General features: G+C 45.9%; 1 protein-coding gene across 1 annotated transcript in view; it reads left to right on the top strand.

Moving 5' to 3' along the window:
* Positions 1-1,292: 1,292 nt before the first annotated feature.
* The window catches only part of ttc34 (tetratricopeptide repeat domain 34), a 119,597-nt gene continuing 101,298 nt past the window's right edge, over positions 1,293-19,591 (top strand). Inside the window, exons 1-2 of the mRNA XM_033048579.1 lie at positions 1,293-2,983; positions 15,132-15,357. Coding sequence (XP_032904470.1) covers positions 1,317-2,983; positions 15,132-15,357 — 1,893 coding nt within the window. The 5' untranslated portion in view covers positions 1,293-1,316. The remainder of the gene's footprint in view (positions 2,984-15,131; positions 15,358-19,591) is intronic.

Below are 19,591 nucleotides of genomic sequence, written 5' to 3'. Positions count from 1 at the left end.
GCATTATTGACTTTTTATCTTTATTCATTTGTTATATGAAAAGTATTAAAAGTTAGAAACCCGTCAGTAAAATTGCAAAATCGCCCATGGTTCTCGGGTGGGTTTTAACATGCAAAATGAACACGCTTCTGAAGCTCCATTTACCATTTAAATAATCGTAAACTATCAATGCGTTTTGAAATAAATGTTACTGAGATGCAAGCTTACGATTATTTAAATGGTAAATGGAGCTTCAGAAGCATTTTCATTTTGCATGTTAAAACCCACCCGAGAACAATGGGCGATTTTGCAATTTTACTGACGGGTTTCTAACTTTTAATACTTTTCATATAACAAATGAATAAAGATAAAAAGTCAATAATGCCACTTTTGATGAAATGCAGCGAGCAAACGCGATAATTCCCGATATTTTGGATCTTTAAATCTCCAAGAAAAAAGTCCGCTAGCACTTCCGCCTTTTTTACACCTTCAGCTCCCTCTTGTATTTACCTTAGTTTCTATCTTTTTTTTGGACTGTAAATTTAGGTAGCTGTGCCTCACGGTCACCCCGACTGGCTCACTTAATTGCCGATATACTGGCCGTTTTCGATGTTTTTAACGGGTGTGAAAGTGCGCGTTTTCCCATCCACTAACATGTACCGGAAGTGACGCTTGTCCCCCAGTTAAAAATGTCGGTCACGTGAGTGGGGATTTACGCTCCAGTGACCTTTCGTGAAATCACCCTATTCTTTCTCTCCAGAGATGCTGCCTCTCCAGCTTTTTGTCTATCTTTGGCTTAAACCAGCATCTGCAATTCCTTCCTACACATCCAACCTGTAACTTAGCTCCAAATAAACAGCCTCCTCCCTACGTTAAAAATCCAATACAGAGACCTTTTCCCTTCACCCAAGATCCTAATTGTTGTTCTACACAGCGTTTTCGGAATATTTGACATCCCTCAACACTAACCGCACCAAGAAAGCGGGTGTTGTGACGTCCTTGGGCATTCGGATTAAGGCCTCATCACATAATTTCTAAACTGCTGAATCAAGTTGTGAAAACGATGGCAATCTCACTTCTGTGTGTAGTTGGCCAGCTCTAGACAGTACCCATAACTACTCAAACTGAGGGTGAAATTAGACCCAACGCAAGACCAATTTCTCTAATGTTACTGTTAAGAAAATGGTCGAGACAAGCAGCATGTAGATTACCTTTGCCAATCTTAGTGGGAAGTCGTCGAGTTAGGTTGACCCGAAGCGTCGACGTTAGATGGATGTAACCTGCAGAGTTTCCATGTTTCTTTTCCAGCCGGTGTTGTGGTGGCTCGACCGTGGGCGATGCCAGCCGGGAATCGGGATGATGAACAGGAGCTGCCCGGACGAATGTTCGCCGATGGGGACAGGTATCTGGCGGGCGGCGATGCCTCCACGGCCGTCGCCTGTTACACGGCAGTTTTCGGGCGGGCCGCCGAGGCGACTGTCCATCACCTGCGGCGCCTGGGGGATGCCGGCCTTGGCAGCATCATAGCCGTGCTGGAGAGCTGGTGCGCTGGACACACTTGGGTCCCGCCCCGGGCCGGGTGCACAGCGGACAGTGAGGTTCCCGTCAGCGCCGGGGTGGCCGCCGGCTTCCTCCTGCAGTTGGAACCCGGCAACCTGGTGGCGTCGGTGCTGAGAGTGGAGGCGCTACTGCGGAGCGGGCAGCACGACGAGGCGGTGAGCCGCTGCAACGCCCTGCTCAACGCGCACCCGCGCCATTCGCTGGGCCTGCTGCTGACCAGGGCGCTGGCCTGGATCTTGTCCGACGGCCATTCGGGCAACGGCGTCGTCGACTACATGCAGGCCTTCGCCAAGCGCCAGGAAGAGACGGTGGCGTTCGTGAAGAGCCGGCAGAAGCACGAGGTGCCGCGCATCGTCGGCGCCTTCAACCGCTACCTGTCGCTGCGGGATCGGGACCAGGAGCGGGAGCGCGCTCACGGCCCGTTGCTGGGCGACTGCCGCCGCTTCCTCGCGGCCATAACGGCCTCTGCAGGCGCGAGGGGCGAGGACAGCGCGTGCGCAGCGCGGCCTCGCGACAGTCATGTGGACAGCGCGTGCGCAGCGCGACAGATGGCGGAGCTGCCGGTGGTGGAGAGCGCGGGAAGTGAGGGGCCGCCGCCCGGCCTCGCCGACTCCAGCCCTCGGTACCGCACCTCCGGCCTGGTCAGCCGGGCCGCCGCCCAGTTCGCCATGGGCAGTCGCCAGGGGCAGGTCATTGGTAACCTGGCCTCGGCCTTCGAGAAGGACCCGGTGCTCGCCAGGAAACACCTGGAGCGGCTCTTCTCCCCGCCAGCCGCCGCCGCCCTCCTCCAGCAGGTCAAGCGCTTCATCGAAGCCCAACTGGCCGAGTACCGGGAGACGGTGCGCCGCAGGCCGGACCTCCGGTCGGACACCGGCTCCGACCTCTTGCTACCCGTCCTCGACGCCCTGCAGCTGCAGATGCAGCTGGACACCCAGGCCGGCCGGGACACGCGGATCCGCCTGGCCGACTGCCGGCTGCTGACTGGCGATGTCCGCGGCTCGCTGGCACTCTGCCAGAGCCTGGCCACTGCCGAGCGGGGCTCCTCCTATCCCCTCACCGTGCTGGCACTCCGCGCCATCTGCCACCTACACGCCGGCGAGCGGGCTCTGGCTCTCGCCGACTGCCAGGCCATCGTGGAGCACGAGTTGCCGCATCCCGACACTTGCGTCCGGGCCATGTGCGGCCGCGGCCTGTTGAGGCTAATGGACGGCAAGCCCTACCTCGCGGCGTTAGACTACATCACTGCGAGCCGGTTGCGGCTGAACGAGACCGCGTTCTTCGTCAAGGCCTACGTGCCGTGGAACCAACGAGGTCTCTTGTACAAGGTGCTTCAGGAGGAGGGAGAGAAGATGGTGCGGAAGAAGCTGTGCAATCCAGCCTCCGGCACCAGACTCCGCAGGAAGGCGGTAGAGACGACAGCCCACGCTTGTTCCAACAAAGAAAGGTAAGTCCTTAATTGAAGCAAACACACACATTAAAACCAGCAACGGCCAATTTGATTTATTTTAGAAATTAACTTATTGTGGTGGAAGTTCAGAATACTTCTGGGCATGATTTGACACGTTAAGATTACTTAGGTAAAATCGTTTAATTAAAATATTTATGACCTTTACTGGCATTTGCTTTCCAATCCAAAAATGACTTCATCCCTGAGTCTTTTTTCTAACTGACTCCTCGTCAATGTTGCTTTCAAATCCACCAGCGACGATCTATTATGGTAGGTAGACGCTAAATGCTAGAGTAACTCAGCGGAACAGGCAGCATCTCTGGAGAGAAGGAATGGGTAAAGTTTCCGGTCGAGACCTTTCTTCAGACCTATATAGTGCTTTATCGAAATGCTTTAACCATACTAAAGTTGCATTTCCTATCTTTGTTCGAGGTATCCCGAACTCTACCTCCGCTATGTCAACAACTGCATTGGTGTTACCCCCTGCACCCATACACAAATCACTGACTTAATTCATTTCACCACTAACTTCCATCCGGCACTCAAATACACCTGGACCATTTCCGACATTTCCTTACCATTTCTAGACCTCACTATCTCCATCGCAGGGGATAGACTACTGACCGGCATCTACAATAAACCCACTGACTCCCATGGCTATCTGGACTACACCTTCCCACCCTGCTTCCTGTAAGGACTCCATCCCCTACTCCCAATTCTTCCGTCTACGCCACATCTGCTCCCAGGATGAGATGTTCCACACCAGGGCATTGGAGATGTCTTCATTCCCCACTTCTACTATAGATGAGGGTCTCTTCTATACACCGTGACTCTGCTCTCACTCCCCACCCCCCCCCCCCCCACTTGTAACAAGGGCAAAGTCCCTCTTGTCCTCACCTTCCATCCTACCAGCCATGCAACATGCAACAAATAACCTCCGACATTTTCGCCACCTCCAACAGGATCCCACAGCCGGCCACATCTTCCCATCTCCTCCCCTGTCTGTTTTCCGCAGAGACTGCTCCCTTCGTAACTCCCTGGTCAATTCGTCCCTTTCCATCCAAACCACCCCCTCCCCAGGCACTTTACCTTGCGACGCAGGAAATGCTACATTTGTCGCTTTACCTCCCCCCTTGACTCCATTCAAGGACCCAAGCAGCCTTTCCAGGTGCGGCAGAGGTCTACCTGCACCTCCTCCAACCCCATCTATTGCATCCGCTGCTTTAGGTGTCAGCTGCTCTACATCGGTGAGACCAAGTGTAGGCTTGGCGATCGCTTCACCCAACACCTCCGCTCGGTTCGCAATAACCAACCTGATCTCCCGGTGGCTCAGCACTTCAACTCCCCCTCCCATTCCGTATCCGACCTTTCTGTCCTCGGCCTCCTCCATGGCCAGAGTGAGGCCCACCATAAATTGGAGGAGCAGCACCTCATATTTCGCTTGGGCAGTTTACACCCCAGCGGTATGAACATTGACTTCTCCAATTTCAGGTAGTCCCTGCTTTCTCCTCCCCTTCCCAGCTCTCCCTCAGCCCACTGTCTCCGCCTCTTCCTTTCTTATTTTCGCCCCCCACCCTCACATCAGTCTGAAGAAGGGTCTTGACCCAAAACGTCGCCTATTTTCTTCGCTCCATAGATACTACCTCACCCGCTGAGTTTTTCCAGCATTTTTGTCTACTTTCCTATCTTGATGATCTGTATCTCGATGGCGAATGCATTATTTGTAATTGCCAAATTACTGTACATAAATTAAGAGAGGTTCCAGGGGATTGAAACACTAAATGTAATAAATTATTCAGGAACGTAGGGAGATGGAAAGTAGGTGATCGTAGGCTAGTTAGTCTGGTATTTATTGAGATAATGTGGGAACCCATTATTAAAAAAGTCTTGGCAAAGCATTTAGAAAACAACTCAAGAAGGGTGGCCATGCTTTTAAAAAAAAAAAAAAAAAAGACAGTTTTTCCAATGAGGTGGTAATAAAATAGGGTGGATAAATGGGAAGCAGTACATGTACTGATAGTATTGGATGAAGGGTGACATGAGACATGCAGAGGTGGTTGCAAAGAGATGAGAAATAGTAAGATTAAACGAGAACTTACCAGTTTGAAGTTTGATCGTTATTTTATGAGGAGTAACGTTGAGGGAATACGTGAAGAACCCCGCCAGGATGCATGTGTGTCATTCTTCAAAGCAGCGGTGTGAAATCACAGATAACTGTAATGACTAAACATAGTAAGATTAGAGAAGAGATACCAGTTGAGTATATGATCAAGGGTGGGAGCGGAGGGCATGTATTCCCTCAACGTTACTCCTCATAAAATAACGATCAAACTTCAAACTGGTAAGTTCTCGTTTAATCTTACTATTTTACTTCGGAGTCACGTGAGTGACTACATGAAGATTTTAAAGCCTAGTGATTTCATGCCGTGGAAACGAGTCCATGCATCACATCTGCCTTGATTATGGGGAGAATAGTGTTAACATCATTAGACATCAATACGATATTGAAAAACCAACAATAAATTTATTAACACCAAATTATAGCCCCTATTTATGGGGTAAAATTATATTACAGAACTTAAAATAGTTTCTGCAAATGTTCCAGGTTCAATGACTGGTTTGTTATAAAATCGTTGGAAAGATTTCTCCGTTGACCATCCTGCTGTCTTGAGGATTTGATCCATAGGAACATCCAACTTCATAGCTGCCGATGTAGCTGCAGCCCTGGTGGAATGAGATTTTAAAATGTTAGTGTCTACTCCAGCCTTTATTAGGACCTGTTTTAGACATCTCGAGATGGTCTGGACTGTCACTTTTTTGTGTGGCTGTTTGTAGCTGATTAAAAGTGCCATTTCTTTGCCTCTGATGATCTTAGTATACTCCATATATAATAGTAAGTGTGTTACAATACAGAGACGATCATCTGTCGGGTAGGCCCTGAATTCTATTTTTAGGCCTGCTGACCCCTGTCTGTTCTGTTTGACTAATTCATTGATGCGAAAAGTTAAATTTCCAGATTAAATAGTCATGTTGTCCAGCCTTAGTTTCTGTAGCGACTGGACCCTTTGTGCCGTGACCAAGGCCATCAGCATGACTGTTTTCATAGTCAGTTTCTGTAGGGACAGAGCTGTAGCTGGAGACCAGTTTCTTAACATGGTCAGTACAATGCTCACATCCCATATTTGGGAGTACCTGGTTCTTGGGGGATTAACATTAAAATGCCCCTCATGAGTTTGGTTACCAGGGGGTGTGTCCCAACAGAATGCCGCTCTGTTCCTTGCCACAGGTATGTTGACAGAGCACTTCTGGCGCAGTTGATGGCACTATAACTGAGCCCCTCATCGTAATGGAGGCTTGCCAGGAATTCCAGAACAGACGGGATGTTCATAGATCTGTGGGTGATGTTATTGTTGTGACAGTACATTTCCCATTTCTTGATGTACACCAAGTACTGTTTTTTGGTGGACTGTCTGTGGGCCGCTGAAATAATATCCACTGTTCGGTCCGTCAGTCCCAGGTGTAGTAGAGGTGCTTTCAAACTCTACAAATTAATAGGTTTGTATAATTATGACTTTCCCTTGTTACGGGATGAACCAGTAAATTAGGTCTATGATGGATGGTGATGCATGGTTCTAATACCATGTCGAGTATCACCGGGAACCATGGTTGAGTAGGCCAATCGGGTACTATCAAAATACCAGACGCAGAGTCTTGCTGTATTTTCCTTAATACCCGACTGATGAGGCAGAAAGGAGGGAATGCATAAATAAACAATTTCCCCCAATGCAGCGAAAATGCATCTGTTGCCGCTGCCCCAGGATCTGGTTCTCATGAAACATAATTCGATAACTGGTGATTGAGCCTGGATGCGAATAGATCGATATCTGGTGTTCCATACCGTGCTGTAATTTCAGCAAATACATTTTTATCCAACATCCATTCAGTGTTTTCATTGAATTTGCGTGACCTGGTGTCTGCCACTAAATTTAGTTTACCTGGTAAGTAGGTAGCTGATATCCAAATATCTCTCTGGATACACCATTGCCAAATTGTTTTGGCCAGATTGTCACATGATATCGATTTGTTTCCACCCATATGGTTGATATATGCTACCACGGTGGTGTTGTCAATTTGTAGTCTAACATGCTGGTGATATAACCCAGAACAATATGACTTAAGGCCATGGAATGCACTTAACATTTCCAGGTAGTTTATGCCCAGTGTTTGTAATAATGATGCCTCCTGTGCATTCCGTCTCCCTCCACAGCTGGAGATGGAATTGGTAGCACCCCAACCAAGTGCACTGGCATCAGTTTGTAGTACCATAGATGGGTTGCTGATAATGATTGGATTGGAACAATGCCTAATGTTATCTTCCCACCATTTTAGTTCCATTATGGCCTCTGTTGGTAGCTTCATTGGTCAGTCAAAATGACCACCATTAATTTTGAGTGCTCGTATTTTAGCCCTCTGTAAATTTTGAAAATGTAAAGGTCCGAATTGTGTGGCTGGAAACGCAGCCACTATTTTGCCAATTATTCTTGCTACCAGTCTGATGGATGGTTTAGTGATGTCAATGATTTTGCTGCAAACCTCTATTAAGGCTGTAACCTTTTCTTTCGGCAAAGTCACTGACATGTGAACTGAGTTAATGGTGAACCCCAGATAATCCATTGTGTTAAATAACATCTGTGGTCAACTCTTATGGGTACTGTATAGTAAGCATCTTTTAAATCGATGCTTGCCATGTAGTAACCTTTGGAAATCAATTGCTTAGCAGTAACAAAGGTTTCCATCTTGAAATGAACATATTGTACGAAAGTATTCAAATTAGTAAAATCTATGATGATGCGGCAACCACCATCTTTCTTGTTTATGATAAAGATTTTGGACACGAATTCCTGTGATTCGTGTTGGGTTTTCTCAATTACTCCTTTTTTTATAAAGCCGCTGTAGTTCAGCATGTGTTTTTGATTTTTCTTTGCCTGTAAGCACGAACATTCGGTTCGGTACATGCTGAACTGGAGGGTTATGTTTTTGTATAAATTCTATGGTATAACCCTATACTGCTTAAAATATGTGTCGGTAGTTAACTTATTCCATGCATCCAGATAGAATTGTAATCTCCCACCAACCTCCATGCTCCCTTCAATTTGTAAGGAACCAGACCCACCTACCTCCATGGTTACTAGTGGTAGGTTTGTTACTTTTTCGGCATCCTCCGTGGACGTTGAGGCGCCGGTGTCTGGATCTGTAGTTGGATCGGTGTTGAGGGTTTGCGCATTTTCCAGGAAGGCCGGTCTGGGCCATGGCCTAAAAAAGACCGATGTTGAGTGTTCCTGGCCTTCGAGCTTTCACCAGTTTGTCTTGGCCGACTGGTGGGTGCGTAGGGGTGCTGTTTCTGGCCGAAGTAGTTTTTGGACGTTGCTTTAATGAGCCCCAGGGTTTTAGCCGCTTCGTCAAGTTCTTTTACCTGTTTGGATAAGTCACCTCCAAATAGTAATATTGGTGGTTTGGAGGTTCCAGGTTTGCACAGGCCTGCAAATTTGGGGTCTAAAGCCGGTTGGATGGCTCCGACATGTTTCCAAATACACTGGTTGACACTGGGAACATTCAGTGATTTGCAGTTCCCTGGTGGTAAGTGTCTTGCTGTGGTGTCCAATAATGCCTGTCCTTGTAGCTGGTTGAATGACATGTAGTCGATACTTGCAGCTATTTTAGGCTCCAGGTTTTCGCCAGTTTGGTCGGGTTGAATGAACTGGGACATCATATCCAATAGGTTTTCTTGCACCCCATGCACACTAGAGGTATGTTCTGCACACCCCTCTTCAGGGTCAGCCCAGAATTGACCCCCCCGTACTCCCCTCTGATGAGGGAGAAACACTGTGCAGCCCTACAAGAGGTGCTGCTGTAGGACTTACTAGCTGCCCACTGTGACTAGTCTCCATTTCCTGGAGCCTGCCACTTTGGAGTATTTGCTCCAACAGCCGCTCCAACTGGCTCCAATGCTCGGGCACTGGCCACTCGCGGCTGCTCCTGTTCCTCAAGCCGCTCCAACCCCAGGGGTAACATGAGGGGGAACTTCTTTACTCAGAGAGTGGTAGCTGTGTGGAATGAGCTTCCAGTGAAGGTGGTGGAGGCAGGTTCGTTTTTATCATTTAAAAATAAATTGGATAGTTATATGGATGGGAAAGGAATGGAGGGTTATGGTCTGAGCGCAGGTATATGGGACTAGGGGAGATTATGTGTTCGGCACGGACTAGAGGGGTCGAGATGGCCTGTTTCCGTGCTGTAATTGTTATATGGTTATTATATAACCGGCTCCAATGCTCTCGGGCACTGGCCGCTCGCGGCTGCTCCTGCTCCTCAAGCCGCTCCAACCGGCTCCAATGCTCACGGGCACTGGTCGCTCGCGGCTGCTCCTGAAGCCGCTCCAACCGGCCCCAATGCTCACAGGCACTGGCTGCTCGCGGCTGCTGCTGAAGCCGCTCCAACCGGCTCCAATGTTCACGGGCACTGGCCGCTCGCGGCTGTTCAAAGTCGGACTCATCGGGGTCAACGACTCTGTTAGTTTTTTGCTTCACTTTACCGCCCGGCCGTGGCCGGTGTGGGAGCGAAGTCGGGCACAGCTGTTCCCATTACGGGAGATTGGTGTGCCGTTGGCCGCTGTTGGCTGCCCGCAACTCCGCGGTTCTTCCCCCGCCAGCTTTTTCGCAGCCTTCTTGTTTCTTGTGGATCTGTCCATGCCTCCACCTGTGAAGTAAATGGAAAGAACGCAGAGTCTCCTTACCTGCTGTTCCCGGCTTTCAAATTCTGCCGCTAAGGGGAACGTCGTTCCCCCTGCTGTGACTCGTTGCAATGCGTGTAGCGATATATGACACGCATGCGTCCTGGCGGGGTTCTTCACGTAGTCATTCAGGTGACTCCGAAGTAAAATAAGGGAATTTCACTCTTTAATTCAGTCTAGTTGAGGTTCAGTCTAGTTGAGAGTATCACACAATATGTGCTACAAGAATCCAGGAAGAAACCCATGCAATCTCACAGAATAACATCTTAAACCACGAGAGAAGGGAGAGATATACTCGTAGAAATACGAACACGAGATAGACGTGTGACAAAAAGAAGGCCAAATACAACCAGACTCAAGACATCAGAAAATTCACAGCAGGCTGGCCTGTCAAATCGTGGGAGCACTAGGAACATTAAACTGTACGCTTAACAAAGAAAAAGAACAGGGATCCTTCCACGCTAAACTAGGTACTGTCATTAATAAAGCATACCTCAGCAAATGTGAATCTATAGTGGGATGACAGATGGTGAAGAGCAGATGAGAAAGATTGAAATGGGAAGAGGAGGGGAGGTAGGATACATCAAGACTCGGAAGCAGTGACCTGGAAGTAAATGTGAGAGAAATTAAAGATTTCTGCATGTATCCAAGGTAAACCGATATCTTCTGGCTGTACATTGATCCATATTTCTCTTTCTTGCATTTCCATGTGCCCATCTAAAAGCTTCATAATTGCCAACATTTTTGCCTCCATCACCACCCTTGGCAATGCATTCCAGACCCCCACCACTCTGTGTAAAGGAAACATTTGCCACACACATCCCCATGAAACTTCCCCCACCCACTTTATAGATGTGCCCTCTTGTGTTGGATGTTTCCTGGGGATAAAAGGTCCTGACTACCATCTCTGTTGTGAGGTTACACTTGGTAATCTGACTTCGCCAAGTTATCTAAATGTAATCCTGAATTTCAAGATCAAGAGGGGCTCTGACAATGACCTTCCCAGAACACCATCATCCCGCTTCACTTGACTGGTCCTTGCGCGTCAGCCACATGAAGAACCATTCCTGCACATCCCCTCACGGTTGCATGAAGCAGCTGGATGGACAACCACACGCACAAGGTGCGTACGCCCTTGGGATTTACACTTAACCTGAGTGTCTAATAGGAAAAACTTTAGATGTCACACTATTAAAAAGGTTCTGTTTCTTGAGTAGTCCCTTGCAATTGAGGATGTCCAAATCTACATTCGTTTTGTGGGTCCTGAATGGTCAATCAGACCAGCAAGGATGGGAATAGATAAAAGAGCTCAGAATGGAATTCAGAATAGTTTCAAGAGCTGGTGATGGGCATGCTGGCTAGGGCTTAGTTGCTGAGGATGTTAGCCTGGGAATGAACACTACTCACTGCTTTTATCTTCCAGTGAATTTGGAACATTTGCAGAGAGTGTGTGTATTGTTTTTCCAGTAGATAGTCTATGTTCTCAAAATATGTAAAATGGCAGGGATCACAGCTGACCAATAAACCATGTTTTGCTTCTTTAATCATACAGCGTGGAAACATCATTCAGCCCAATTATATCCAGCCTAACATTCAAACACCTAACTGCATTTGTCGTATTTTTCGTCTCCAATCTCCATCAACTGCCCTGCCTTCTCTGTAACAATTCTTCTGCAATCCATCTACGTTAAGGGCAATTTATAATGGGCAACTAAATTAACAGACAGTATATTTTTGGCATAAGGGAGGAAAATAGAATCTAGGAAAAAGTGACATGGTCACACGGACAACATGCAAACTCTACATAGATAGCACTGGAACTCAAGATTAAATCCAAAGCTGTGAGGCAGCAAAACTAAACAGTTTGTCGCTGTCAGTCCTGAGCTCTTTATCTTCATATTGCCTTTTCTTTTGACTAAAGGATTCGCCAGGTTACTACAGAAGGTAGGGTGGATGATTTGGGGGAAAACATTGCATATTACCATGGATAGCAGAATGGCTAATAAAAGTCCAAATTGGAGTTCATGGGTCAATTTTGGATTGGCAGTCAATAACTACTGTGGTGCCACAATAGTCTAGCAATGTTACAAAATGTTGAGATTTTAAAAATTAAGTCTGCAATTTATCCCATCAGATAAAGCATAAAAATAAGTTTAATTTGACACCTAATTCACTTTCATATCTCAAGTATTTAAAAAGTTATGGCCATTTTCATACTCGGAAATGAGCATCTTGTTCCCTATTGATTTTCTATGGGCATAACAAAAAAGCTGTGATCGTGAACAGTCAAAAGCCCATCACTTTCTTAAAAATTAAGAGAACTGAATGAAATTTTCAGTTATCATAGATTGAAGCATTCTGAAACAAATATAAAATAATCTTAGTGGAGTAGAAGCAAATGTGGCTGTGGTATCGAGAAGCACCCCCCCCCTCCCCGGGCACTTTCCGTTGCAACCGCAAGAAATGCAACACCTGTCCCTTCACCTCCCCCCTCGACTCCATTCAAGGTCCCAAGCAGTCGTTCCAGGTGCGACAAAGGTTCACCTGTATCTCCTCCAACCTCATCTACTGCATCCGCTGCTCTAGATGTCAGCTGATTTACATCGGTGAGACCAAGCGTAGGTTGGGCGATCGTTTCGCCGAACACCTCCGCTCAGTCCGCAATAACCTACCTGACCTCCCGGTGGCTCAGCACTTCAACTCCCCCTCCCATTCCCAATCCGACCTCTCTGTCCTGGGTCTCCTCCATTGCCAGAGTGAGCAACAGCGGAAATTGGAGGAACAGCACCTCATATTCCGTCTGGGGACCTTGCGTCCTTATGGCATTAACATTGAATTCTCCCAATTTGGCTAGCCCTTGCTGTCTCCTCCCCTTCCTTAACCCTCTAGCTGTCTCCTCCCCCCCTCCCATCCGCCCGCCCTCGGGCTCCTCCTCCTCCCCTTTTCCTTCTTTCTTTCCCCCCCCCCCCCCCCCCCCCCCACCCCCCATCAGTCTGAAGAAGGGTTTCGGCCCGAAACGTCGCCTATTTCCTTCGCTCCATAGATGCTGCTGCACCCGCTGAGTTTCCCCAGCAATTTTGTGTACCATAAAATAATCTTACTTGGATGACCTGAAATTAAAGCATATAATTAGTTAGTTACCTAATTGTAGCTAATTTCAGACTTCAATTACTAGATCTAAACATCTATCCATTTCTTAATAAATGATTAACATTTTTAAATAGCCTAAATGTCCAAATAATATTCACAAATAATTCACAATAAAACATGATTTTTAAATCTAATTTACATTAATTTATAGGCCAAATGGAAGGAATTCAGTGTTCAATTGCTGTAAATAAATGCCCATTTTAAATCGGCTTTCCAGTGGGTCCCTGTGGAACGCGCTGGTTTAGAACGTTCACATTGCGGTAGATTTGTGCCCTCAAATGCCCAGAAAAATACTGCGGGATATAATGGGCCCAAAATGAGCTACTCGCAATATTAAACTTTGTATAAAGGGATCTTAAGAAGCCCTTTTTAATGTAAAAATATACAACCTAACTTCAGTTGTTTGCTTTATGAGACCCTGCGGTTGCTGGTGGTCGCGGGTTTAGAGATTGATTTTTAAACTACTATTATTATACGAGGCCTTTAAAACTAATAATAGCTTTTGCGACGGGGTCTTCCAGCGATTTTTCGTTAATAATTAACTAGGCTGAACATCTTCGATTTGAACAGCCTAGAGAAAATCGCGTTTTAAACCCGCCCCCCTCTAAACGGCGCCAAAATCGCGCACACCCGCAGCGACAGATTTTCAGCGACGCTTCAGGTAGGCTTTGCAACATACCTAAATAGTCCATACTAAAACTCAGTTATTTTCAACATATATAATAATTTGTTGGATGAAGAGACTGTCTGTGTTGCAGTCAAATTTGCTGATGGTACAGTCTATTCAGAGACGGTAAAGCCTGTCCTACTCTTTGGAAATTAGGAAGGACAAGTGACTGAAGTGTTGGTGGGTGAGTCTTTTAGGACCAGCGACCACAATTCCATTGTGTTTGAAATGGTTATGGATAAGGCCAGACCTGGTCAATAAGTTAAAGTTCTGAATTGAAGCAAGGCTAACGTTAATGATATTAGATAGGAGTGTTGGGTTGTAAGGCACCTTAGCAAAATATGAGGTGTTGTTTCTCCACATTTCGTGTGGCCTCACTCTGGCAATGGAGGGGGCACTATTATTGGAAAGGGTGTTAAAGTGGTTAGCAACCGGGAGATCCAGTAGGCCTTGGCGGACAGCGCATAAGAGTTCGACAAAATGCTCACTGAGTCTACACTTGGCCTCGCCAATGTACAGGAGCCTGCATTGGGAACGCTTGCAGTAGAGGAGGTGCACGTGAACTTCTGTCTCACTTGCAAGGACTGCTGGATCTTTGGTTGGGAGCAAGGAAGACTGGATGACGAGATAAATTGAGGCTCTGGTCGGGGAAAAAAGGGGCATGGGCCAAGTATAGGCAGCTGGAATCAAATGTTTCCCTAGAGGAGTTTTGAGAACTGATGAACATACTGAAGAGGAAATCAGGATGGCAAAAAGGAGGCAAGTGATAAGACAGGATTAAGGAGAATCCAAAAATATTTTAGAAATACATTAAAGGAAAGAGGAAAAGACTAGGTTAAATGGGACATATTGATCGCAAGGACGATTTGGGCCAAAGGGCTTGCTCCATGCTGTATGACTGATCTATTCTTCCTTCCATAGTGGATAACTCTTAATTTATTCCATTTTGCATTTCTTACCTACTTATCCCACTTATTTTACCAATATGTCTTTGTAGGCTTTATGCCATTCTCACAAATTTCCAACTTATCTACCTTTGTATCGTCAACAATATACTTGGACCTTTCATCCAAGTCCTTAATATAGATTAGCTTTGTATTTCTTTCCTTGCAGTATAAAATTTAGACAAAATGGGCATTTAAAAGTGGTTTATTGGATCTTGAATAAAGTACATAGTACACTAAGTCTCTGGAGATATGTATACAGAGCCTTTGTATGTACCAGAGCTTCCTGGGGAATTACTACTTAACACTGACAGCACCGTAGTGTTTATGAAGCATTGAGCCATGCCATCTGAGAGGTCATTGAATATGTTCTAATTATTTACTACCTATTAACGGAAGAAAGTTACAGAATTCCTTCTGTGAGATTTTATGTGTTCTCACAGCAAGTCACACCTATATTCATTCTAAATATTGGTCTTCTGAACTCGACCCAAGTTAGTAAATATAAGGACACAATACAAAAAATGATGTAGCATATGAATTTTAAAGGAGAAAAACGTATTAAATGCAAACGTATTTTCCTTTTTTTCCTTTCAGAGATGCACTGGGTGTCCATTATTTGGCTTTGCTGCTGTTAGAGCTGGACCCAACAGACCAGGTTTCCCGAATTTTATATGCAGATGCTCTCTACCAACTAGGCCGAATAGAAGAGGCTCATAAAACATTGCTGGTATCACTTGGGATGAACCCTTGGTGTTCCCCGGTCTTGGCTCGGCTCGCCCTACTTCAGTTGAAGAAAAGCTGTACATGTGAATCCAATCAGGTACAATATTTGATGCACAGCTGCAAGGCCTTCACCTTGCATCTTCCCCTTTATACCTATGTTGATTAATACAGAATTGTCTTGATCTCTGAATATCCACTCTTCCGTTGACAAGATATGCGGCCTAAGCGGTTTGCACCCCAGCGGTATGAACATTGACTTCTCTAATTTCAGGTAGTCTCTACTTTCTCCTCCCCTTCTCAGCTCTCCCTCTGTCTCACTGTCCCCACCTGATCCTTTCTTCTTCCCGCCCCCCCACCCTCACATCAGTCTGAAGAAGGGTCTCGACCCGAAACGTTGCCTATTTCCTTCGCTCCATAAATGCGGCCTCACCCCCTGAGTTTCTCCAGCATTTTTGTCTACCTTCGATTTTCCAGCATCTGCAGTTCCTTCTTAAACACAGGATACTTAGAAACATCGTTTTCGGAAAGGGAAAATTGTGTTTGACAAGTTTATTAGAATTCTTTTGAGGCTATATCAAGTAGGGTGGATAAAGATGAATGCCAAAAGGCAGTTGCTTAACAAATGGAAACGGAAAAGTACGGGACATTGTGGAGAGAGATAAAAGAAAATGATTATCTGAAATTATTAAATTCATTATTTAGTCCTGAGTGCTGCAATATACCCAGAAAAAAGTGAGATACTGTCCCTCAAGCTATTTTTGGAGCTGAGGTTAGAGAGTGAGCGGGACAAAGAAATAGATGTAAGACATTGAAAGGTCATGGTTTTCCCTGCAGACCAAATGGAGGCGTTTTGCAAACCAGCAGCCAATCTGCCTGGTTTCCTCACTGAATGCCGTACATCAAATCGGACGGTACAAATGGCAATGTTATCATCTCCCATAATTGTACGGGGAAAGTGCCATGGAAAGGTAGCGGTTGATGGTGATGTTGGTGTGGATCAGGCAGATAAGGATGGCATGGTCACTTTGGAATGTTGAAAAGAGAAAGGAGGGAAAAAATTTGTCTGGTGGTGGAATCCAATTGAAGGTGGTAGAAGTTGTGGAAGATAATCAATGGAATGTGGAACATGGATTGGGGGAACATATTGAGGCACAATTGAGAGCACTGCCACACTTGCACAGTGAGATACTGGACAGTGTACTGGAATGGTCACTTAAGTTCTTTAAAAGGGGGGGGGAGAAGGGGTGGGGAGAAGGAGTGGAGACAACTTTTAAGAAGCCAGAGATACACGGCTGTGAAGCTCGGCGGATTTTAACATTACCGGTCGGTTATCCTTGGTTTTGAAAACTACTGTTTACATTTTTTTTTCCCAATGAGACAATGAAAATCACCGGTCAGCACCGGTGACAACCTACGAGAACCTACGACCTCCTGGCGACCCACTACCAATGCACCTGCATCACGAGAATTCTCGCTACTCTCCATGCTGAAATATTAGCGCCAACCAGATGAAGCCGCGACTAGTTACAAGAATGCGGGAACTACTCACCACCATGCAGGCGACACTTCAGCAACCTCCGGCGACCTTATGGCGACCTCATAGTCGCCTAAAGTCGCGTAAGTGGGACAGGCCCATTATAGTTCCAGTAATCTGGTTTTGATCCTGACTTCCTTTGCTCATAGATTAATTTAGTCATTCACCATAGAAATAGGACCTTTGGACTGCACTGACCATCTACACTGACCATCAAGCACTCATTTTGCTCACATTCTCATCATCTTAGCCCAAAATTCTATCACTCACCAATACACCGGGGCAATTAACCTACGAACTCGCATATCATTCAGATGTGAGAGGAAACCAAACTGTCCAGTGGAAATCTATCTAGGCACTTGACACAGCTTGCACAAAAGGCGAAGATCGAACCCCAGTCGCTGTGGTTGCGATGCAGTAGTTCCGTGAGGAATGCAGCTGAGCTGTCTGTGTAGTTTTTGTTCTCCATCTGATTGTATGGGTTTTCTCCAAATTCTTTGGTTTTCTCTCGCAGCTCAAAGCCCTGCTTAGTTGGCTACTGTAAATTGCCCCCAAGGTTAGATGGGTTGGAGTAGAATTGGGAAAGTGTTGATGGGCATGTGAGAGAGAATAGGTTTCCAGGAAATAAATGGGGGTGTGGGGATGGATACAATTTATCTGAAGGCTAATGGCTTTATTATATGTGGGCCAAATGGCTTTATTATATGTTGTTCTGAAATGTGGGGATGGGGAGGGGGAGGGGGAGGGAAAGTAATATGACTATTGTATACCCGAGTTAAGGTAAAAGGAATGCAATGCAAAGGTAGTAAGAAACAGACAAGTGGAATTGAGTCAAGACAGGAAGCAGTGTGGCAGGGGATGCAGTGAAGATAGTTGTGGGTGCCAGACAGCATCTTCCACAAATTAATTGAATCTCAGACTGAATTTGCTCTCATGGAAACAGGACCTTTGGACTACCAAGTCTACACTGACGTTAACGCATCGTATTTTCGAGAAGATATGAAACGCGCACGAACATCGCACAATACACACACATCCAAGATCAGAGTTTTATAAGTATAAATGTGGTACGACATGTGTAGACTGGATAAAGGTGTTCTACAGTGACAAAATAGTTTGCAGATGATACAAAAGTGGGTATTTTTGCAGATAGTAAAGATGGTTGTGAAAAATTGCAGCAGGATCTTGATCAATTGGCCAAGTGGGCTGAGAAATGGTTGATGGAATATAATGCAGAAAAATGTGAGGTGTTGCATTTTGGGAAGTTAAACATGGGCAGGATCTACACAGTGAATGTTAGGGCTCTGGGTAGTGTTGTAGAGCAGAGGGATTGAGGAGTACAGGTGCATAGCTCCCCAAAGGTGGAGTCTCAGGTGGATCGGGTGGTCTAAAAGGCTTTTGGGACATTGGCCTTCATCAGCCAGAGTATTGAGTATAGAAGATGGGAGGTCATGTTGCAGTTGCATATGACATTGGTTGAGCCACATTTAGAGTTTTGTGTTCAGTTCTGGGCACCGTGTTATAGGAAATATGTTGTCAAGCTGGAAAGGGTACTGAGAAGATTTATGAGGATGTTGCCAGGACTAGAGGGTCTGAGCTATAGGCAGAGGTTGTCGGCTGGGACTCTATTCTTTGCAGCACAGGAGGATGGGTGATCTTATAGAGGTGTATAAGATCATGAGAGGAATAGATCGGGTAGATGCACAGAGTCTCGTGCCAGGAGTAGGTTAATCGAGGATCAGAGGGCATAGGTTTAAGGTGAAGGGGAAAGGATTTCCTAGGAATCTGAGGGGTAACTTTTTCACACAAGGGTGGTGGATTTATGGAACAAGCTGCCAGAGGAGGTAGTTGAGGCAGGGACTATCCCAACATTTCAGAAGTAGTTAGACAGGTACATGGAAAGGACAGGTTTGGAGAGATATGGACCAAATGCTGGCAGCTGGTACTAGTGTAGCTGGGACATGTTGGCCAGTGTATGCAAGTTGGACCGAAGGGCCTGTTTCCACATTGTATCACTCGACTATTTAGCAGCCATTTCCTGGTTCGGGGCCAATGTAGCCTACATGTTCAGAGATCATTTGAAGAGTCGGTGAGAAAATGCCACCGAGCAGTTCATCATCCTGAAAAGATGATGTTCTGGGGTTTTGGCTCCTGCAGTGTTTTCGGAAAGATGGGTTCACTGTAATATATTGCAGAGAAGAATGGTGTCAGAGATGCTGAAGATTTTTCCAAATGTACCTGGAATATTCTAGTAATACCTTGCATCATGTCACACATCAAAGATGGTACCCAGTTTTTCCAGTAGTAGGGGATATGCGTCTTGGACTGGCTTGGTAACTCGCCTGACCTGAATCTGATTGAGAATTTGTGGTTAATTATCAAAGGGAGATTATGAAAGGAAAAGGGCTGTAGTCGGAGAGAAGCTCATCGAGGCCATAGTTCAGCTGTATCAAGATGAAAAAATCCTCTGTCACTGGTTGATTCTATGCCAAATCATGTCAAAGACTTGATAAAGAACCGTGGTGGACATATAATGTACTAAAGGCACAATTGTGTGATGATAATGAATGAAAGGTACACCTGCAACATGTATACTAACTTGTTATAACCGAGTGTATGCTTGATTCAATTAATCTGCACAAGGATGTACTATGAATATTTATAAGTAGCATATTCCCTGAGAAGGATGGAAATTGGAAGAAAGGTAATAGAATTTTTGAGTTCTGTACAAGTGCAGAAAGCAGCACCAATTCAGTCATCAACGTAATGGAGAGAGTTGAGGGGTGGGAGGTTGTTC

This window comes from Amblyraja radiata, chromosome 31 (genome assembly GCF_010909765.2).
Source record: "Amblyraja radiata isolate CabotCenter1 chromosome 31, sAmbRad1.1.pri, whole genome shotgun sequence".
NCBI classification, from domain to species: Eukaryota; Metazoa; Chordata; class Chondrichthyes; order Rajiformes; family Rajidae; genus Amblyraja; species Amblyraja radiata.
The sequence above is the reverse complement of the archived record's forward strand: the minus strand, read 5'-3'. Positions and strand labels throughout refer to the sequence as shown.